The 23,810-nt window shown below is 49.1% G+C and overlaps 1 protein-coding gene across 1 annotated transcript in view; it reads left to right on the top strand.

Moving 5' to 3' along the window:
* ints6 (integrator complex subunit 6) overlaps positions 1–23,810 on the top strand; it is a 63,395-nt gene that overhangs the window by 19,464 nt on the left and 20,121 nt on the right. Inside the window, exons 5-12 of the mRNA XM_052523079.1 lie at positions 1,089–1,272; positions 7,065–7,190; positions 8,772–8,914; positions 9,011–9,163; positions 9,672–9,804; positions 12,438–12,532; positions 19,510–19,620; positions 19,739–19,954. Of these exons, the coding sequence (XP_052379039.1) occupies positions 1,089–1,272; positions 7,065–7,190; positions 8,772–8,914; positions 9,011–9,163; positions 9,672–9,804; positions 12,438–12,532; positions 19,510–19,620; positions 19,739–19,954 (1,161 nt within the window). The remainder of the gene's footprint in view (positions 1–1,088; positions 1,273–7,064; positions 7,191–8,771; positions 8,915–9,010; positions 9,164–9,671; positions 9,805–12,437; positions 12,533–19,509; positions 19,621–19,738; positions 19,955–23,810) is intronic.

The raw sequence follows: 23,810 nt of genomic DNA, 5'->3' as shown, positions 1-23,810 counted from the left end.
GCAAAAACTGGATATCTAGCAGTTCGTTCTGAGCCAATGCATTCTAACACTCTCTAATAAATACATTTCATATATTGCTTTTGCAACAAACAAAAAAAAAGTTGCGTTGTGTTCATGAAGGTTTTAGGTAGGCAGGCCTACCATTTTGTTTTTTAGAAGATGAACCAACCCAAAAAAAGTTTTGTATTAGTCTGTTACAGTAGGTTATATGTAGAGACGGAAAAAAAACACCACAATTCAAATCTTAAGACCCCCAAAAGAAATGAATTATTCCGTTAAGGTCTGTGTTTTAGAAACCTTTTTTTTTTTTTTTGAACCTGCTCTTTCTGAAATCAAAACGTCTTACCTGCACGACGGACTAGTTTGGAAAAAGTTGTTGTAGTTGTTGTTGGTACGTTCCGTTCCGTTCCATGCAGTCTCATCACAAAGCAAAACCAAAAAAAAATATTGATAATATTGTCACCTGTCTGACTATTGTCAATTGAATCTTGTCTTTAGGATGCATCTGTTTCATTATAGGTCTGGATGTGAAATTAGTTTTGATAAACTGTCGTTTAGGTGTAGTTTCTATGGCAGCTAACTGGTGAAGGAAGGAAGGGGGCGGGGGGGTGGCACGTCCTCCTAGAACTGCTTATAACACAATCTCTGTTTTGCCATATAGAAATTCTAACAACGACAGTGTGTTGTATAGACTTATTTCAAGGATGGGTGAACATGACTTTGAAAATGGTAATTACAACCTTAAATTCTTATGACTTCAAATGATGTTCTCTGACTTAGTTAGTTATATATATATATATGAATAACCTCCCCTCGTTCATCTGTCAAATACCCACGTGGGGTTGTATGCTCCTGAAAACTGAGTAGATGGGGGGGGGTGTGTCAAGTAGGACCAAGTTCTATTTTAGAGCTTGGCTTTGCTGACGTGAGTCAGCGCTGTGAGTAAAATCATTTGAATAACATGTACAGGTATGTGTAAAATGTATTTGTTATACCAAGTGTCCGGTGAGGTTTGCATGTTATAAACGTCTCTCGCTCTCAAACTCTTTCTTGTGTAATTCAAATGGTTTCTCCCTTTTCTCCTCCAGCTCCACCTTCCCCTGACCACTCCTCTGCCGGGCAGTGAACTGACCAAGGAGCCTTTCCGTTGGGACCAGCGTCTGTTCTCCCTGGTGCTGAGGATCCCTGGACACGCCACTGTAGAGCCTGAACCACTGGGGGGGGTCCCCCCCGACGACTCGGCCATCACCCCCATGTGCGAGGTCACCGGAGGTGAGGCGCTGTTCGTGTGTAGTATGTAACTGCCTCAGTGTCTATGTAAGGCCATATGACAGTAGTGTATGTCAAATCAACGTTTGTCACATGCACACGATACAGCGGGTGTAAACGGCACTTTGAAATGCTTACTTGCAAGCTCTTTCCTTAATAATGCCTTATCAATATACAACAATAAGTAGCTAAGGAGCTGAGCACGTCAGGTGTAGCTTCCTAGAGAACGCCGGGTGTAGCTTCCTAGAGAACGCCGGGGTGTAGCTGTCTAGAGAACGCCGGGGTGTAGCTGTGTAGCTGTCTAGAGAACGCCGGGGTGTAGCTGTCTAGAGAACGCCGGGGTGTAGCTGTCTAGAGAACGCCGGGGTGTGTAGAACTGTAGCTGTCTAGAGAACGCCGGGGTGTAGCTGTCTAGAGAACGCCGGGGTGTAGCTGTAGCTGTCTGTCTAGAGAACGCCGGGGTGTAGCTGTCTAGAGAACGCCGGGGTGTAGCTGTCTAGAGAACGCCGGGTGTAGCTGTCTAGAGAACGCCGGGGTGTAGCTGTCTAGAGAACGCCGGGGTGTAGCTGTCTAGAGAACGCCGGGTGTAGAGAACGCCGGGGTGTAGCTGTCTAGAGAACGCCGGGGTGTAGCTGTCTAGAGAACGCCGGGGTGTAGCTTCCTAGAGAACGCCGGGTGTAGCTTCCTAGAGAACGCCGGGTGTAGCTTCCTAGAGAACGCCGGGTGTGCTACCTAGAGAACGCCGGGTGTAGCTTCCTAGAGAACGCCGGGTGTAGCTTCCTAGAGAACGCCGGGGTGTAGCTTCCTAGAGAACGCCGGGGTGTAGCTTCTAGAGAACGCCGGGGTGTAGCTAGAGAACGCTGGGGTGTAGCTTCCTAGAGAACGCCGGGTGTAGCTTCCTAGAGAACGCCGGGTGTAGCTTCCTAGAGAACGCCGGGTGTAGCTTCCTAGAGAACGCCGGGGTGTAGCTGTCTAGAGAACGCCGGGGTGTAGCTTCCTAGAGAACGCCGGGGTGTAGCTGTCTAGAGAACGCCGGGGTGTAGCTGTCTAGAGAACGCCGGGGTGTAGCTGTCTAGAGAACGCCGGGGTGTAGCTGTCTAGAGAACGCCGGGGTGTAGCTTCCTAGAGAACGCCGGGGTGTAGCTTCCTAGAGAACGCCGGGTGTAGCTTCCTAGAGAACGCCGGGGTGTAGCTGTCTAGAGAACGCTGTCGAGGGCCGGGTGTAGCTGTCTAGAGAACGCCGGGGTCCTAGAGAACGCCGGGGTGTAGCTGTCTAGAGAACGCCGGGGGTGTAGAGAACTGTCTGTCTAGAGAACGCCGGGTGTAGCTTCCTAGAGAACGCCGGGTGTAGCTGTCTAGAGAACGCCGGGTGTAGCTTCTGTCTAGAGAACGCCGGGTGTAGCTTCCTAGAGAACGCCGGGTGTAGCTGTCTAGAGAACGCCGGGTGTAGCTGTCTAGAGAACGCCGGGGTGTAGCTGTCTAGAGAACGCCGGGGTGTAGCTTCGCTGGGGTGTAGCTGTCTAGAGAACGCCGGTGTAGCTTTCTAGAGAACGCCGGGTGTAGCTTCCTAGAGAACGCCGGGGTGTAGCTTCTAGAGAACGCCGGGGTGTAGCTTCCTAGAGAACGCCGGGGTGTAGCTGTCTAGAGAACTCCTAGAGAACGCCGGGGTGTAGCTTCCTAGAGAACGCCGGGGTGTAGCTTCCTAGAGAACGCCGGGGTGTAGCTGTCTAGAGAACGCCGGGGTGTAGCTTCCTAGAGAACGCCGGGGTGTAGCTGTCTAGAGAACGCCGGGGTGTAGCTGTCTAGAGAACGCCGGGGTGTAGCTGTCTAGAGAACGCCGGGGTGTAGCTGTCTAGAGAACGCCGGGGTGTAGCTTCTAGAGAACGCCGGGGTGTAGCTGTCTAGAGAACGCCGGGGTGTAGCTGTCTAGAGAACGCCGGGGTGTAGCTATCTAGAGAACGCCGGGGTGTAGCTGTCTAGAGAACGCCGGGGTGTAGCTGTCCTAGAGAACGCCGGGTGTAGCTTCCTAGAGAACGCCGGGGTGTAGCTATCTAGAGAACGCCGGGGTGTAGCTGAGAACGCCGGGTGTAGCTAGAGAACGCCGGGTGTGTAGCTATCTAGAGAACGCCGGGGTGTAGCTATCTAGAGAACGCCGGGGTGTAGCTATCTAGAGAACGCCGGGGTGTAGCTGTCTAGAGAACGCCGGCACGTGTCCAACACAACACACAAGTACAGTATGAGCATACAGTGTGTAAGCCTCAACCTAAAAGCATAATACTAGAATTAAGCACGCTGCCTTCATTGTCTAGATTGAGCCAGCACCACTTAACCTGAGCCTACTGTGACCTACAGTGGAGCGGTGATGGGCCAATAGCCAGGGGTGGTGTGGGCATGTGAGTTCTAATCATAGTGCAGCTTGGTGAATAGGACACAGTGAGTGAAAAGTGCTGATGGGGGTCAAGATTATGAAGTCAGGCTTTCTGTTCAATGCCACATGGGTCAGATGGGCAATGGCTTCAACTGCTGCTACTGGGACTACCACTGGGACTCTACATACTGCTACTACTGCTGCTGCTACTGGGACTCTACATACTGCTACCACTGGGACTCTACATACTGCTACCACTGGGACTCTACATACTGCTACCACTGGGACTCTACATACTGCTACTACTGAGACTCTACATACTGCTCCTACTGGGACTCTACCTACTGCTACGACTGAGACTCTACATACTGCTACCACTGGGACTCTACATACTGCTACCACTGGGACTCTACATGCTACTACCACTGGGACTCTACATACTGCTACCACTGGGACTCTACATGGGACTACCACTGGGACTCTACATACTGCTACTATTGAGACTTTACATACTGCTACCACTGGGACTCTACATACCACTACCACTGGGACTCTACATACCGCTAACACTGGGACTCTACATACTGCTACTACTGAGACTCTACATACTGCTACCACTGGGACTCTACATACTGCTACTACTGAGACTCTACATACTGCTACTACTGGGACTCTACATACTGCTACTACTGGGACTCTACATACTGCTACTACTGGGACTCTACATACTGCTACCACTGGGACTCTACATACTGCTACCACTGGGACTCTACATACTGCTACTACTGAGACTCTACATACTGCTACCACTGGGACTCTACATACTGCTACTACTGAGACTCTACATACTGCTACCACTGGGACTCTACATACTGCTACCACTGGGACTCTACATACTGCTACCACTGGGACTCTACATACTGCTACTACTGGGACTCTACATACTGCTACTACTGAGACTCTACATACCGCTACCACTGGGACTCTACATACCGCTACCACTGGGACTCTACATACTGCTACCACTGGGACTCTACATACTGCTACCACTGGGACTCTACATACTGCTACCACTGGGACTCTACATACTGCTACCACTGGGACTCTACATACTGCTACAACTGGGACTCTACATACTGCTACTACTGAGACTTTACATACTGCTACCACTGGGACTCTACATACTGCTACTACTGGGACTCTACATACTGCTACCACTGGGACTCTACATACTGCTACCACTGGGACTCTACATACTGCTACTACTGGGACTCTACATACTGCTACTACTGGGACTCTGCATACTGCTACTACTGGGACTCTACATACTGCTACTACTGGGACTCTACATACTGCTACCACTGGGACTCTACATACTGCTACCACTGGGACTCTACATACCGCTACCACTGGGACTCTACATACTGCTACTACTGAGACTCTACATACTGCTACCACTGGGACTCTACATACTGCTACTACTGAGACTCTACATACTGCTACCACTGGGACTCTACATACCGCTACCACTGGGACTCTACATACTGCTACCACTGGGACTCTACATACTGCTACCACTGGGACTCTACATACTGCTACTACTGAGACTCTACATACCGCTACCACTGGGACTCTACATACTGCTACAACTGGGACTCTACATACTGCTACTACTGGGACTCTACATACTGCTACCACTGGGACTCTACATACCGCTACCACTGGGACTCTACATACTGCTACAACTGGGACTCTACATACTGCTACTGAGACTTTACATACTGCTACCACTGGGACTCTACATACCGCTACCACTGGGACTCTACATACTGCTACCACTGGGACTCTACATACTGCTACTACTGAGACTCTACATACTGCTACTACTGGGACTCTGCATACTGCTACTACTGGGACTCTACATACTGCTACCACTGGGACTCTACATACTGTTACCACTGGGATTCTACATACTGCTACCACTGGGACTCTACATACTGCTACCACTGGGACTCTACATACCGCTACCACTGGGACTCTACATACTGCTACCACTGGGACTCTACATACTGCTACCACTGGGACTCTACATACTGCTACCACTGGGACTCTACATACTGCTACTACTGAGACTCTACATACTGCTACTACTGGGACTCTACATACTGCTACTACTGGGACTCTACATACTGCGACCACTGGGATTCTACATACTGCTACCACTGGGACTCTACATACCGCTACCACTGGGACTCTACATACTGCTTCTACTGGGACTCTACATACTGCTACTACTGGGACTCTACATACTGCTACCACTGGGACTCTACATACTGCTACCACTGGGACTCTACATACCGCTACCACTGGGACTCTACATACTGCTTCTACTGGGACTCTACATACTGCTTCTACTGCTGCTACTGGGACTCTACATTCTGCTACTACTGCTGCCCTGGGACTCTACATACTGCTGCTACTGGGACTCTACATACTGCTACTACTGTTGCTACTGGGACTACATACTGCTACTACTACTACTGCGACTCTACATGCTACTACCACTGGGACTGTACATACTGCTACCACTGGGACTCTACATACTGCTACTACTGCTCCTACTGGGACTCTACATACTGCTACGACTGCTGCCACTGGGACTCTACATACTGCTACCACTGGGACTCTACATGCTGCTACCACTGGGACTCTACATACTGCTACTACTGGGACTCTACATACTGCTACTACTGGGACTCTACATGCTACCACTGGGACTCTACATACTGCTACCACTGGGACTCTACATACTGCTACTACTGGGACTCTACATACCACTACCACTGGGACTCTACATACCGCTAACACTGGGACTCTACATACTGCTACTACTGGGACTCTACATACTGCTACCACTGGGATTCTACATACTGCTACTACTGAGACTCTACATACTGCTTCTACTGGGACTCTACATACTGCTTCTACTGCTGCTACTGGGACTCTACATTCTGCTACTACTGCTACCACTGGGACTCTACATACCGCTATCACTGGGACTCTACATACTGCTTCTACTGGGACTCTACATACTGCTTCTACTGCTGCTACTGGGACTCTACATTCTGCTACTACTGCTGCCCTGGGACTCTACATACCGCTACCACTGGGACTCTACATACCGCTACCACTGGGACTCTACATACCGCTACCACTGGGACTCTACACACTGCTACCACTGGGACTCTACATACTGCTACTACTGGGACTCTACATACTGCTACCACTGGGATTCTACATACTACCCATTACTGCTGATTAGAGACTACACAAAATGGCTCTGGCTATTGAGGGGTGTGTGTTTGTGTGTCTTGGTGAACAGTGGGTGAGTGTGGTGTGGTCTAATTCCAGAGTGTGTGTCTCCTAGGTCGCTCCTACAGTGTGTTCTCCCAGCGCATGTTGAATCAGTGTCTGGAGTCTCTACTGCAGAAGATCCAGAGTGGAGTGGTCATCAACTTTGAGAAGACTGGCCCGGACCCCCCTCCTGGAGAGGGTGAGAGACTGTCCTTTAATGTTCCCTGAGCCTCTACTGTCTCCCTACACACGGTCCCTTGGCCTCTACTGCCTCCCTACACACAGGCCCCTGGCCTCTACTGCCTCCCTACACAGGGTCCCCTGGCCTCTACTGTCTCCCTACACACGGTCCCCTGGCATCTACTGCATGGTCCTACACATGGTCCTCTAGCCTCTACTGCCTCCCTATACACGGTCGCCTGGCCTCTACATCCTCCCTATACACGGTCCCCTGGCCTCTACTGCCTCCCTACACACAGTCCCCTGGCCTCTACTGCCTCCCTACACACAGTCCCCTGGCCTCTACTGCCTCCCTACACACAGTCCCCTAGCCTCTACTGCCTCCCTACACACGGTCCCCTAGCCTCTACTGCCTCCCTACACACAGTCCCCTAGCCTCTACTGCCTCCCTACACACAGTCCCCTAGCCTCTACTGCCTCCCTACACACGGTCCCCTAGCCTCTACTGCCTCCCTACACATGGTCCCCTAGCCTCTACTGCCTCCCTACACACAGTCCCCTAGCCTCTACTGCCTCCCTATACACGGTCGCCTGGCCTCTACATCCTCCCTACACACAGTCCCCTAGCCTCTACTGCCTCCCTACACACAGTCCCCTAGCCTCTACTGCCTCCCTACACACGGTCCCCAAGCCTCTACTGCCTCCCTACACACGGTCCCCTAGCCTCTACTGCCTCCCTACACACAGTCCCCTAGCCTCTACTGCCTCCCTACACACGGTCCCCTAGCCTCTACTGCCTCCCTACACACAGTCCCCTAGCCTCTACTGCCTCCCTACACACGGTCCCCTAGCCTCTACTGCCTCCCTACACACAGTCCCCTGGCCTCTACTGCCTCCCTACACACGGTCCCCTGGCCTCTACTGCCTCACTACACACGGTCCCCTAGTCTCTACTGCCTCCCTACACAGGGTCCCCTGGTCTCTACTGCCTCACTACACACGGTCCCCTGGCCTCTATACGGTCCCCTAGCCTCTATACGGTCCCCTAGCCTCTATACGGTCCCCTAGCCTCTATACGGTCCCCTGGCCTCTATACGGTCCCCTGGCCTCTATACGGTCCCCTGGCCTCTATACGGTCCCCTAGCCTCTACCGCCTCCCTACACACGGTCCCCTGGCCTCTACTGCCTCACTACACAGGGTCCCCTGGCCTCTATACGGTCCCCTAGCCTCTATACGGTCCCCTAGCCTCTATACGGTCCCCTGGCCTCTACCGCCTCCCTGTGGCAGGCCTGGCGCACGGTCCCCAGGTGTGCTGTGTTTCCTCATGGGTGCGGCTGGCTTCCGGGTTAAGCGAGCAGTGTGTCAAGAAGCAGTCGGCTGGGTCGTGTTTCGTAGGACGCACGGTTCTCGACCCTCGCCTCTCCCGAGTCCGTGCGGGAGTTCCAGCGATGGAACCAGACTATAACTATATATATTTTTTTTGTAAATGTCTTGCGGGCTGGGTTGAAGTGCCCGGTGGAGCCGAATGTGCCCCCCCCCCACCCACCCCCCCTTCCTCAAGCCCCTCCCTCTATTTCACACTTTATTTTGTCTGTCCAGATGAGACCCTGAAGCCCGGCCCCCAGTCGTGGCACTGCTGCCACAAGCTGATCTACGTACGACCCAACCCCAAGACTGGTGTGCCCATCGGACACTGGCCCATTCCTGAAGGCTTCTGGCCCGACACGAACTCCCCCACCTTGGTAAGAGAGTGTCTCTGTCTGACAGGCGTGGCTCGTGCATGCTGGTGTGTTTTATCTCTGATGTTCCTGTCCCCCCTCTATCTCTCTCTCTCCCAGCCCCCTCGCTCGGCCCACCCCCAAGTGCGTTTCTCCTGTCTGGACTCAGAGCCCATGGTGATTGACAAGGTTCCCTTCGACAAGTACGAGCTGGAGGCTTCACCTCTCACACAGTACATCCTGGAGAGGAAGTCCCCTCATACCTGCTGGCAGGTACACAACATGATACACTACTCACCCGGTACTACACACAGTACTACACACAATACTACACTACACACCCAGTACTACACACAGAACTACACTACACACCCGGTACTACACACAGTACTACACACAATACTACACTACACACCCAGTACTACACACAGAACTACACTACACACCCGGTACTACACAATGTAACACATTACTACACTACACACCCAGTACTACACAACGTAACCCAGTACTACACAGCATAACACAGTACTACACTAAACTACACACCCAGTACTACACTACACACCCAGTACTACACAACGTAACCCAGTACTACACAGCATAACACAGTAATACACTAAACTACACACCCAGTACTGCACTACACTACACTACACACCCAGTACTACACAACGTAACACAGTACTACACACGACACGCCATACACAACACCAATGCAACACAAGGTGGGCTTGTTTGTTTGTGCTCTCACTCAGTTCCCCTCTCCCTCATCCTCTAGGTGTTTGTAAGTAACAGTGCCAAGTACAGTGACCTGGGCCAGCCCTTTGGCTACCTGAAGGCCAGCACGGCTCTCAACTGTGTCAACCTCTTCGTCATGCCCTACAACTACCCTGTTGTATTGCCTCTACTGGGTAAGCCCTGGGTCCTGTCCTAATGCTCTAACTACCCTGTTGTACTGCCTCTACTGGGTAAGCCCTGGTCCTCGTCCTAATGCTCTAACTACCCTGTTCTATTGCCTCTACTGGGTAAGCCCTGGGTCCTGTCCTAATGCTCTAACTACCCTGTTGTACTGCCTCTACTGGGTAAGCCCTGGTCCTCGTCCTAATGCTCTAACTACCCTGTTGTACTGCCTCTACTGGGTAAACCCTGGGTCCTGTCCTAATGCTCTAACTACCCTGTTGTACTGCCTCTACTGGGTAAGCCCTGGGCCCTGTCCTAATGCTCTCACTACCCTGTTGTACTGCCTCTACTGGGTAAGCCCTGGTCCTCGTCCTAATGCTCTAACTACCCTGTTGTACTGCCTCTACTGGGTAAGCCCTGGGTCCTGTCCTATTGCTCTAACTACCCTGTTGTACTGCCTCTACTGGGTAAGCTCTGGGTCCTGCCCTAATGCTCTAACTACCCTGTTGTACTGCCTCTACTGGGTAAGCCCTGGGCCCTGTCCTAATGCTCTAACTACCCTGTTGTACTGCCTCTACTGGGTAAGCCCTGGGCCCTGTCCTAATTCTCTAACTACCCTGTTGTACTGCCTCTACTGGGTAAGCTCTGGGTCCTGCCCTAATGCTCTAACTACCCTGTTGTACTGCCTCTACTGGGTAAGCCCTGGTCCTCGTCCTAATGCTCTAACTACCCTGTTGTACTGCCTCTACTGGATAAGCCCTGGGCCCTGTCCTAATTCTCTAACTACCCTGTTGTACTGCCTCTACTGGGTAAGCCCTGGGTCCTGTCCTAATGCTCTAACTACCCTGTTGTACTGCCTCTACTGGATAAGCCCTGGGCCCTGTCCTAATGCTCTAACTACCCTGTTGTACTGCCTCTACTGGGTAAGCCCTGGGCCCTGTCCTAATGCTCTAACTACCCTGTTGTACTGCCTCTACTGGGTAAGCCCTGGGCCCTGTCCTAATGCTCTAACTACCCTGTTGTACTGCCTCTACTGGGTAAGCTCTGGGCCCTGTCCTAATGCTCTAACTACCCTGTTGTACTGCCTCTACTGGGTAAGCCCCGGTCCTCGTCCTATTGCTCTAACTATGCGGTTCTGCTGCCTCTGATCTACTTGGTATGACCCATCCAAATTCTTTAGAGAACAGTTCCCCCAATGCTCTTCCCGGAGAGATGCTGTCCTGTAGGTTTTTCACTCCAACCCTAATCTACAGCGCCTGATTCTAATAAATATCTGGTTGATAAAGACGGATCAGGTTAATTACAACTGTGGGTTGGAGTGAAAACCTACAGGGGGGTGCATCTCCAAGAACAGGGTTGGAGAGCCCAGGGCCCAGTTTCCCATTAGCGATGGATCTTAGGCCTACGCCGGTTTTAACGATGCATCGTTCCTTCAACAGCCGAAGATGGTAACGTGCATTTTCCCAAAACGTAACGTACAGAGTGTGGTCGCTAAGTGCATCGTTGAGGCGTGTGTCGATACTGATAGGATTGAAATGAAGGCAGCTTTGCTCGTTGGATCCACTTCCTCCGTTCAAATCTGACCTTAACATCAGTCCACAATACAGACGACGGATCAGCTCCTGGAGAGAGATTGTCACCAAAGGCTGAAAATGTTGAGGCTGCTTGTTCTAATGCTCTATAATAATGCGTTGACTCAAGATTTGGCACATCATTACGCATGTTTTTACACATTAAATGTATTGAGGCAAACATTTCTGACAGTAGCCTAACAATTGGCAAAATAAAACTCAATTTAAATGAACATGAAACTGATTTCGATGCGATTTCAAATATATAGTTCTATGTAGGCTATACTGTCTTTTTTTTTTTTAATGCAGTCCTCTTGTTTTTTTTCTCTCCGTTTTAATCATATTTTAATCCTTCACTTGTTTGTAACAATTTGCCAAAAAAAAAACGTTAACTTTTGTATTTTTATTGAACTTCGTTCTGAAGTTATCGATGGTCACAGAGAGACCGATAAACATCTTTAGTTTTAGAGAAGATCTCATTCATATAAAGTGACGCGGCAAAAAAAGAAACATCTAACAACGCTGTTCTCCGAGTGGTCTGAGGCAATCAGTAAATCAAGAGTGTTTTTTTCAAGTGTTTTCACGTTATTTATTAACAATCGTTTTGGGTAACAGTTCAGAGATTTAACAACGCTACTTTGAAGGTTCTCACAATGAACTTAGCGTTTTTAGATGGTTCAGGGAAACTGGGCCCCTGCCCTTGTGTCTAGAAAAGGCATCCCTGTCCTCATGAGCCCTAAATGTAGTGCACCACGTTGCCTCACCAAGCCAGCAGAGGGCAGTAGTGGTTATGATACAATATACTTTATTGTCCATTTTTACATGGAAATTCATTTTGTGAAGACAGCATACACACACTTGTATTTATATATTTTTATTTCACCTTTTATTTAACCAGGTAGGCCAGTTGAGAACACGTTCTCATTTACAACTGCAACCTGGCCAAGATAAAGCAAAGGAAATACTCTGCAATACATTCTATATGGAAAACATCTGGTAATATGATAATTAATGTCTCTGACCATAGTGGTCACACTCTACCTCTCCTAAAGCCTGCTCTGTATGTGTTGCAGATGACTTGATCCGGGTGCACAAGTTCAAGCCCACCATTAAATGGCGTCAGTCATTTGAGAACTACCTGAAGACCATGCCTCTTTATTACATTGGGGTAAGTCAACGGCTGAATGTCAAACCCTCGGCACCCCCAGTTACATGATCACGTTCAACCTACGCCATAGGCACAAGTCTCCCAAAGCTGAGGGAGTGAAAATGATAGATGGTGTCGGGGCTAATTCAGAGGTTCCCAAAAAAGGTCACGAGAGAATTTCAAAAATCCAGAGAAAAATATAAATATTTACATTCATACACTAACGTTCAAAAGTTTGGGGTCACTTAGAAATGTACTTGTTTTTGAAAGAAAAGCAAAAAAAAGTGTTGTCTATTAAAAGAACATAAAATTGATCAGAAATTATCCAAGATGGCGTAGCAGTGAAGACGTGTTTTGTTCGTCCTCTCGTGTACTTTTGTATTTTCCGTATTTCAATCTCTTTTCGATGTTTAATTTGATTATACCTTCTGGTAACCTGCCTCACCCAATGTGATATGGTATCGCTATTATTTCTCACTTTAGAACACACTCAAGAACCTCTAGAAGCTAACCAGCTAACTAGCTACAACCTATTTAGTTATTGTTAGCCACTGCAAGCGGCTTTTACCTTCTACACAGATACCAGCCCTGTTCTTAGCCTGGATATTACTCGCCAATCTACCAGTATCGGACTGTCTCTCCACAACAATGCCGGATTCCTGCAGTAATCCCTGGGGCCACTACTTCTGATCTTCACAGCTAGCTTGCACCCTCCGTGGCACCCAGTACCGACGCTATCCCTGAGGCCCACCTCCCGGCCTACTCCGCTGTTCACCCGAACCCCACTCATACACGGCTAGAGCCCAATACTCCACCGGATCCTTGCTGTAAACTCTGGACCTTGGCACCGGATCACTGCTGCTACCGATTGGCTATAGTGGCTAACGCCACCCCCACGAAGCTAGCACCAGTTAGCCGTGAGCCAGGCACATCTCCCGGCTATTAAACAAAATTCTTCAATACCTCTTTCGCCATCTGGCTTGGATTCTCTGTCGATACGGCGCCCCGCCGCACCACCACGCCTGATCTGCCAACGAATACTCCATCCGCTGTGCCTTCAACCGGCCTCCGTCTGAGCAGACCCCCCTACCACCCTGGGATACTAACTTTAAACGCTGTGTCGCCCGCGTGCTAGCATAATGTTCCATCTACTGCTGCACCCCGGACACTATGATCACTTGGCTACATAGCTGATGCCTGCTGGACTGTCCATTAATCACGATACTCCATTCTGTTTGTTTATGTTTTATCTGTCGGCCCCAGAGCGAACTCAGGCTCTGTGTGTAGTTAATCCGACCCTCTCTGCCTAGTCATCACCATTTTACCTGCTGTTGTTGTGTTAGCTGACTAGCTGTTGTTGTCTCACCTGTTGTTTTAGCTAGCTCTCCCAATCAAGGCTTGCGATTACTTTATTCCTTGCTGTATGTCTCTCTCAAATGTCAATATGCCTTGTATACTGTTGTTCAGGTTAGTTATCATTGTTTTAGTTTACAATGGAGCCCCTAGTTCCACTCCTCACACCTCCGATACCTCTTTTGTCCCACCTCCCACACATGCGGTGACCTCACCCATTAGAACCAGCATGTCCAGAGATACAACCTCTCTTATCATCACCCAGTGCCTGGGCTTACCTCGGCTCTACCCGCACCCCACCATACCCCTGTCTGCACATTATGCCCTGAATATATTCTACCACGCCCAGAAATCTGCTCCTTTTATTCCTTGTCCCCAACGCTCTAGTCGACCAGTTTTGATAGCCTTTAGTCGTACCCTCATCCTACTCCTCCTCTGTTCCTCGGGTGATGTGGAGGTAAACCCAGGCCCTGCATGTACCCAGGCACCCTCATTTGTTGACTTCTGTGATCGAAAAAGCCTTGGTTTCATGCATGTTAACATCAGAAGCCTCCTCCCTAAGTTTGTTTTACTCACTGCTTTAGCACACTCTGCCAACCCTGATGTCCTTGCCGTGTCTGAATCCTGGCTTAGGAAGGCCACCAACAATTCTGAGATTGTCATACCCAACTATAACACTTTCCGTCAAGATAGAACTGCCAAAGGGGGAGGAGTTGCAAACTACTGCAGAGATTGCCTGCAAAGTTCTGTCATACTTTCCAGGTCTATACCCAAACAGTTCGAACTACTAATTTTGAAATTTACTCTCTCCAGAAATAAGTCTCTCTGTTGCCGCCTGCTACCGACCCCCCTCAGCTCCCAGCTGTGCCCTGGACACCATCTGTGATTTGATCGCCCCCCCATCTAGCTTCAGAGTTTGTTCTGTTAGGTGACCTAAACTGGGATATGCTTGACACACCGGCAGTCCTACAATCTAAGCTAGATGCCCCCAATCTCACACAAATCATCAAGGAACCCACCAGGTACAACCCTAAATCCGTAAACATGGGCACCCTAATAGACATTAGCCTGACCAACTTGCCCTCCAAATACACCTCTGCTGTCTTCAATCAGGATCTCAGCGATCACTGCATCATTGCCTGTATCCGCTATGGGTACGCGGTCAAACGACCACCCCTCATCACTGTCAAACGCTCCCTAAAACACTTCTGCGAGCAGGCCTTTCTAATCGACCTGGCCCGGGTATCCTGGAAGGATATTGACCTCATCCCGTCAGTTGAGGATGCCTGGTCATTCTTTAAAAGTAACTTCCTCACCATCTTAGACACGCATGCTCCGTTCCAAAAATGCAGAACTAAGAACAGATATAGCCCTTGGTTCACTCCAGACCTGACTGCCCTCGACCAGCACAAAAACATCCTGAGGCGGACTGCAATAGCATCGAATAGTCCCCGCGATATGCAACTGTTAAGGGAAGTCAGGAACCAATACACGCAGTCAGTCAGGAAAGCAAAGGCCAGCTTTTTCAAGCAGAAATTTGTATCCTGTAGCTCTAACTCCAAAAAGTTCTGGGACTGTAAAGTCCATGGAGAACAAGAGCACCTCCTCCCAGCTGCCCACTGCACTGAGGCTAGGTAACACAGGCAGCACCGATAAATCCGTGATAATCGAAAACTTCAACAAGCATTTCTCAATGGCTGGCCATGCCTTCCACCTGGCTACTCCAACCTCAGCCAACAGACCCCCCCCCGCAGCTACTTGCCCAAGCCTCTCCAGCTTCTCCTTTTACCCAAATCCAGATAGCAGATGTTCTGAAAGAGCTGCAAAACCTGGACCCGTACAAATCAGCTGGGCTTGACAATGTGGACCCTCTATTTCTGAAACTGTCCGCCGCCATTGTCACAACCCATATTACCAGCCTGTTCAACCTCTCCTTCGTATCATCTGAGATCCCCAAGGATTGGAAAGCTGCCGCGGTCATCCCCCTCTTCAAAGGGGGAGACACCCTGGACCCAAACTGTTACAGACCTATATCCATCCTGCCACGGTCTTCGAAAGCCAAGTCAACAAACAGATCACTGACCATCTCGAATTCCACCAAACCTTCTCCGCTGTGCAATCCGGTTTCCGAGCCGGTCACGGGTGCACCTCAGCCACGCTCAAGGTACTAAACGATGTCATAACCGCCATCGATAAAAGACAGTACTGTGCAGCCGTCTTCATCGACCTGGCCAAGGTTTTCGAGTCTGTCAATCACCATATTCTTATCGGCAGACTCAGTAGCCTCGCCTTTTTCTAATGACTGCCTCGCCTGGTTCACCAACTACTTTGCAGACAGAGTTCAGTGTGTCAAATCGGAGGGCCTGTTGTCCGGTCCTCTGGCAGTCTCTATGGAGGTAGCATAGGGTTCAATTCTCAGGCCTCTCTCAGGCCTCTCTGTTTTATCAATGATGTTGCGCTTGCTGCGGGCGATTCCCTGATCCACCTCTACGCAGACGACACCATTCTGTATACTTCTGGCCCTTCCTTGGACACTGCTATCTAACCTCCAAACGAGCTTCAATGCCATACAACACTCCTTCCGTGGCCTCCAACTGCTCTTGAATGCTAGTAAAACCAAATGCATGCTTTTCAACTGTTCGCTACCTGCACCCGCACGCCCGACGAGCATGACCACCCTGGATGGTTCCGACCTAGAATATGTGGACATCTGTAAGTACCTAGGTGTCTGGCTAGACTGTAAACTCCTTCCAGACTCCTATCAAACATCTTCAATCTAAAATCAAATCTAGAGTCGGCTTTCTATTTCACAACAAAGCCTCCTTCACTCACGCCACCAAACTTACCCTAGTAAAACTGACTATCCTACCGATCCTCGACTTCGGCGATGTCATCTACAAAATTGCTTCCAACACTCTACTCAGCAAACTGGATGCAGTTTATCACAGTGCCATCCGTTTTGTTACTAAAGCACCTTATACCACCCACCACTGCGACCTGTATGCTCTAGTCGGCTGGCCCTCGCTACATATTCGTCGCCAGACCCACTGGCTCCAGGTCATCTACAATTCTATGCTAGGTAAAGCTCCGCCTTATCTCAGTTCACTGGTCACGATGGCAACACCCACCCGTAGCACGCGCTCCAGCGGGTGTATCTCACTGATCATCCCTAAAGCCAAAACCTCATTTGGCCGTCTTTCCTTCCAGTTCTCTGCTGCCTGTGACTGGAACGAATTGCAAAAATCTCTGAAGTTGGAGACTTTTATCTCCCTCACCAACTTTAAACATCTGCTATCTGAGCAGCTAACCGATCGCTGCAGCTGTACATAGTCCATCGGTATATAGCCCACCCAATTTACCTACCTCATCCCCATACTGTTTTTATTTAATTTACTTTTCTGCTGTTTTGCACACTAGTATCTCTACCTGCACATGTTCATCTGATTATTTATCACTCCAGTGTTAATCTGCTAAATTGTAATTATTCGCCTACCTCCTCATACCTTTTGCACACAATGCATATAGATTTTTTTTTTCTACTATGTTATTGACTTGTTTATTGTTTACTCCATGTGTTGTCTGTTCACACTGCTATGCTTTATCTTGGCCAGGTCGCAGTTGCAAATGAGAACTTGTTCTCAACTAGCCTACCTGGTTAAATAAAGGTGAAATAAAATGTTGTTTTTTTTAAACACAGTATCGTCGTTGTAAATTACTAATGTAGCTGGAAATGGCAGATTTTTGGAGCATGGAGCATCTACATAGGTGTACAGAGGCCCATTATCAGCAACCATCACTCCTGTGTTCCAATGGCACGTTGTGTTAGCTAATCCAAGTTTAGCATTTTAAAAGGCTAGTTGACCATTAGAAAACCCTTTTGCAATTATGTTAGCACAGCTGAAAACTGTTGTCCTGATTAAAGAAGCAATAAAACTGGGCTTCTTTAGACTAGTTGAGTATCTGGAGAATCAGCATTTGTGGGTTCGATTAACAGGCTCAAAATGGCCAGAAACAAAGACCAATGCTGATGCTAAACTAGTCTACGGCCAGTTTTATTGCTTCTTTAACCAGGACAACAGTTATCAGCTGTGCTAACATACTTGCAAACATTAACAATTACAACATTAAACATGTCTACACTGTGTTTTCTGATCAATTTTATGTTTTAATGGACATAAATGTGCTTTTTCAAAAACAAGGACATTTCTAAGTGACCCCAAACTTAAACGGTAGTGTTATCCACCGCTAGGGGCTAACGTGGCTGCCGCGGAGGAGTTATATCCACCGCTAGGCGCTAACGTGGCTGCCGCGGTGGAGTTATATCCACCGCTAGGGGCTAACGTGGCTGCCGCGGAGGAGTTATATCCACCGCTAGGGGCTAACGTGGCTGCCGCGGTGGAGTTATATCCACCGCTAGGGGCTAACGTGGCTGCCGCGGTGGAGTTATATCCACCGCTAGGGGCTAACGTGGCTGCCGCGGAGGAGTTATATCCACCGCTAGGGGCTAACGTGGCTGCCGCGGAGGAGTTATATCCACCGCTAGGGGCTAACGTGGCTGCCGCGGTGGAGTTATATCCACCGCTAGGGGCTAACGTGGCTGCCGCGGTGGAGTTATATCCACCGCTAGGGGCTAACGTGGCTGCCGCGGTGGAGTTATATCCACCGCTAGGGGCTAACGTGGCTGCCGCGGAGGAGTTATATCCACCGCTAGGGGCTAACGTGGCTGCCGCGGAGGAGTTATATCCACCGCTAGGGGCTAACGTGGCTGCCGCGGTGGAGTTATATCCACCGCTAGGGGCTAACGTGGCTGCCGCGGTGGAGTTATATCCACCGCTAGGGGCTAACGTGGCTGCCGCGGTGGAGTTATATCCACCGCTAGGGGCTAACGTGGCTGCCGCGGTGGAGTTATATCCACCGCTAGGGGCTAACGTGGCTGCCGCGGAGGAGTTATATCCACCGCTAGGGGCTAACGTGGCTGCCGCGGTGGAGTTATATCCACCGCTAGGGGCTAACGTGGCTGCCGCGGAGGAGTTATATCCACCGCTAGGGGCTAACGTGGCTGCCGCGGTGGAGTTATATCCACCGCTAGGGGCTAACGTGGCTGCCGCGGAGGAGTTATATCCACTGCTAGGGGCTAACGTGGCTGCCGCGGTGGGTTATATCCACCGCTAGGGGCTAACGTGGCTGCCGCGGTGGAGTTATATCCACCGCTAGGGGCTAACGTGGCTGCCGCGGTGGAGTTATATCCACCGCTAGGGGCTAACGTGGCTGCCGCGGTGGAGTTATATCCACCGCTAGGGGCTAACGTGGCTGCCGCGGTGGAGTTATATCCACCGCTAGGGGCTAACGTGGCTGCCGCGGTGGAGTTATATCCACCGCTATGGGCTAACGTGGCTGCCGCGGTAGAATTAGGTGACATATAAATAAAAATAAAAAAAATATATGCAATTTAGCAGACGCTTTTATCCAAAGCGACTTACAGTCATGTGTGCATACATTCTACGTATGGGTGGTCCCGGGAATCGAACCCACTACCCTGGCGTTACAAGCGCCATGCTCTACCAATGTCACCAAACTACATGACATCGTTATGTATTTTGGTTGTAATGTGTGGTCTTGATGATGCCTTCTCTACTCTTCTGCAGTCCCTCCGGAAGGCGCTAAGGATCATGGGAGCTCCGAACCTCCTGGCTGACAACATGGAGTATGGTCTGAGTTACAGTGTGGTGTCCTACCTCAAGAAGCTCAGCCAGCAGGTAGTGTGTCTGTGCGTCTCTGTCCCGTCTGTCTGTCCGTGTGTGTGTTGGTGAGTGCAAACGGTCTTGGTTTCCATTCACTCTTCCTTCCATAACCATCCATGCATCTTCTCCCCAGACCAAGATAGAGTACGAGCGGCTGATAGCATCTGTAGCTAAGAAGGTGGTAGCGGAGGGTGGCATCAAGGTGCGTGACCGCGGTGGGGACATCTCTCTGGCCCAGCGCAGAGACTTCACTCAGCTTCTGGCCAGCATCACGGGAGAGACGGCCGCCCTGCCCCTGGAGCTAAACTCTAAAGAGTTCTCTGGCTTTCAGCTGGCTCCTCTCAACAAGGTCAGCAGCACCGAACGGCCCTGAGCTGTGATGCTTGGGGATGAAGACGTCATGTTATCTCTAGAGATGCTCACGTAGAGATACTGTGTAGATCAGCCATGATTCTCTGTATGGTATAAAGTATACATTTCTATAACATATATGTACGTGTGTAATCATGTTGCGCTGAACACCGGTACCACGGTAGTACGACAGCACCAAATCATTATGATACCAACATTTTAGAAAACCGTAGTACCCTTTCATATGATACCCCCCTGACTTACTGTAGTACCATATGATACCCCCTGACTTACTGTAGTACCCTTTCATATGATACCCCCCTGACTTACTGTAGTACCCTTTCATATGATACCCCCTGACTTACTGTAGTACCCTTTCATATGATACCCCCCTGACTTACTGTAGTACCCTTTCATATGATACCCCCCTGACTTACTGTAGTACCGTTTCATATGATACCCCCCTTTCATATGACTTACTGTAGTACCGTTTCATATGATACCCCCTGACTTACTGTAGTACCCTTTCATATGATACCCCCCTGACTTACTGTAGTACCCTTTCATATGATACCCCCCTGACTTACTGTAGTACCCTTTCATATGATACCCCCCCCTGACTTACTGTAGTACCCTTTCATATGATACCCCCCTGACTTACTGTAGTACCGTTTCATATGATACCCCCCTGACTTACTGTAGTACCATTTCATATGATACCCCCCTGACTTACTGTAGTACCCTTTCATATGATACCCCCCTGACTTACTGTAGTACCCTTTCATATGATACCCCCTGACTTACTGTAGTACCCTTTCATATGATACCCCCCCCTGACTTACTGTAGTACCGTTTCATATGATACCCCCCTGCCTTACTGTAGTACCGTTTCATATGATACTACCCCCCTGACTTACTGTAGTACCGTTTCATATGATACCCCCCTGACTTACTGTAGTACCGTTTCATATGATACTACCCCCCTGACTTACTGTAGTACCGTTTCATATGATACTACCCCCTGACTTACTGTAGTACCGTTTCATATGATACTACCCCCTGACTTACTGTAGTACCGTTTCATATGATACCCCCCTGACTTACTGTAGTACCGTTTCATATGATACTACCCCCTGACTTACTGTAGTACCGTTTCATATGATACCCCCCCCTGACTTACTGTAGTACCGTTTCATATGATACTACCCCCCTGACTTACTGTAGTACCGTTTCATATGATACTCCCCCCTGACTTACTGTAGTACCGTTTCATATGATACTACCCCCTGACTTACTGTAGTACCGTTTCATATGATACTACCCTCCCCCCTGACTTACTGTAGTACCGTTTCATATGATACTACCCCCCCCGACTTACTGTAGTACCGTGTCATATGATACTCCCCCCTGACTTACTGTAGTACCGTTTCATATGATACCCCCCCTGACTTACTGTAGTACCGTTTCATATGATACCCCCCCTGACTTACTGTAGTACCGTTTCATATGATACCCCCCTGACTTACTGTAGTACCGTTTCATATGATACCCCCCTGACTTACTGTAGTACCGTTTCATATGATACCCCCCGACTTACTGTAGTACCGTTTCATATGATACTCCCCCCCTGACTTACTGTAGTACCGTTTCATATGATACCCCCCTGACTTACTGTAGTACCGTTTCATATGATACTCCCCCCTGACTTACTGTAGTACCGTTTCATATGATACTCCCCCTGACTTACTGTAGTACCGTTTCATATGATACTCCCCTGACTTACTGTAGTACCGTTTCATATGATACTACCCCCCCCGACTTACTGTAGTACCGTTTCATATGATACTCCCCCCGACTTACTGTAGTACCGTTTGATATGATACTACCCCCTGACTTACTGTAGTACCGTTTCATATGATACTACCCCCCCTTCGACTTACTGTAGTACCGTTTCATATGATACCCCCCCTGACTTACTGTAGTACCGTTTCATATGATACTACCCCCTGACTTACTGTAGTACCGTTTCATATGATACTACCCCCTGACTTACTGTAGTACCGTTTCATATGATACCCCCAACTTACTGTAGTACCGTTTCATATGATACCCCCTGACTTACTGTAGTACCGTTTCATATGATACTCCCCCTGACTTACTGTAGTACCGTTTCATATGATACTCCCCCCTGACTTACTGTAGTACCGTTTCATATGATACTACCCCCCAGACTTACTGTAGTACCGTTTCATATGATACTCCCCCTGACTTACTGTAGTACCGTTTCATATGATACTACCCCCTGACTTACTGTAGTACCGTTTCATATGATACTTCCCCCTGACTTACTGTAGTACCGTTTCATATGATACTCCCCCTGACTTACTGTAGTACCGTTTCATATGATACTCCCCCTGACTTACTGTAGTACCGTTTCATATGATACTCCCCCCCCTGACTTACTGTAGTACCGTTTCATATGATACTCCCCCCTGACTTACTGTAGTACCGTTTCATATGATACTCCCCCTGACTTACTGTAGTACCGTTTCATATGATACTACTCCCCCCCTGACTTACTGTAGTACAGTTTCATATGATACTACTACCCCCTCCCCTGACTTACTGTAGTACCGTTTCATATGATACTCCCCCCTGACTTACTGTAGTACCGTTTCATATGATACCACCCCCCTGACTTACTGTAGTACCGTTTCATATGATACTCCCCCCCTGACTTACTGTAGTACCGTTTCATATGATACCACCCCCTGACTTACTGTAGTACCGTTTCATATGATACTCCCCCCTGACTTACTGTAGTACCGTTTCATATGATACTACTACCCCCAACTTACTGTAGTACCGTTTCATATGATACCCCCTGACTTACTGTAGTACCGTTTCATATGATACTACCCCCCTGACTTACTGTAGTACCGTTTCATATGATACTACCCCCCTGACTTATTGTAGTACCGTTTCATATGATACTACCCCCCTGACTTACTGTAGTACCGTTTCATTTGATGCTACCCTCCCCCTGGCTTACTGTAGTACCGTTTCATATGATACCACCCCCTGACTTACTGTAGTACCGTTTCATGATACTCCCCCCTGACTTACTGTAGTACCGTTTCATATGATACCACCCCCTGACTTACTGTAGTACCGTTTCATATGATACTCCCCCTGACTTACTGTAGTACCGTTTCATATGATACTACTACCCCCAACTTACTGTAGTACCGTTTCATATGATACCCCCCTGACTTACTGTAGTACCGTTTCATATGATACTACCCCCTGACTTACTGTAGTACCGTTTCATATGATACTACCCCCCTGACTTATTGTAGTACCGTTTCATATGATACTACCCCCCTGACTTACTGTAGTACCGTTTCATATGATGCTACCCTCCCCTGGCTTACTGTAGTACCGTTTCATATGATATCCCCCCCCTGACGTGCTGTAGTACCGTTTCATATGAAACTCCCCTGACTTACTGTAGTACCGTTTCATATGATACTCCCCCCGACTTACTGTAGTACCGTTTCATATGATACCCCCCTGACTTACTGTAGTACCGTTTCATATGATACCCCCTGACTTACTGTAGTACCGTTTCATATGATATCCCCCTGACTTACTGTAGTACCGTTTCATATGATACTCCCCCTGACTTACTGTAGTACCGTTTCATATGATACCCCCCCTCCCCCGACTTACTGTAGTACCGTTTCATATGATACCCCCTGACTTACTGTAGTACCCTTTCATATGATACCCCCCTGACTTACTGTAGTACCCTTTCATATGATACCCCCCTGACTTACTGTAGTACCCTTTCA

This window comes from Oncorhynchus keta, chromosome 7 (assembly GCF_023373465.1).
Source record: "Oncorhynchus keta strain PuntledgeMale-10-30-2019 chromosome 7, Oket_V2, whole genome shotgun sequence".
Taxonomy (NCBI): domain Eukaryota; kingdom Metazoa; phylum Chordata; class Actinopteri; order Salmoniformes; family Salmonidae; genus Oncorhynchus; species Oncorhynchus keta.
The sequence above is the reverse complement of the archived record's forward strand: the minus strand, read 5'-3'. Positions and strand labels throughout refer to the sequence as shown.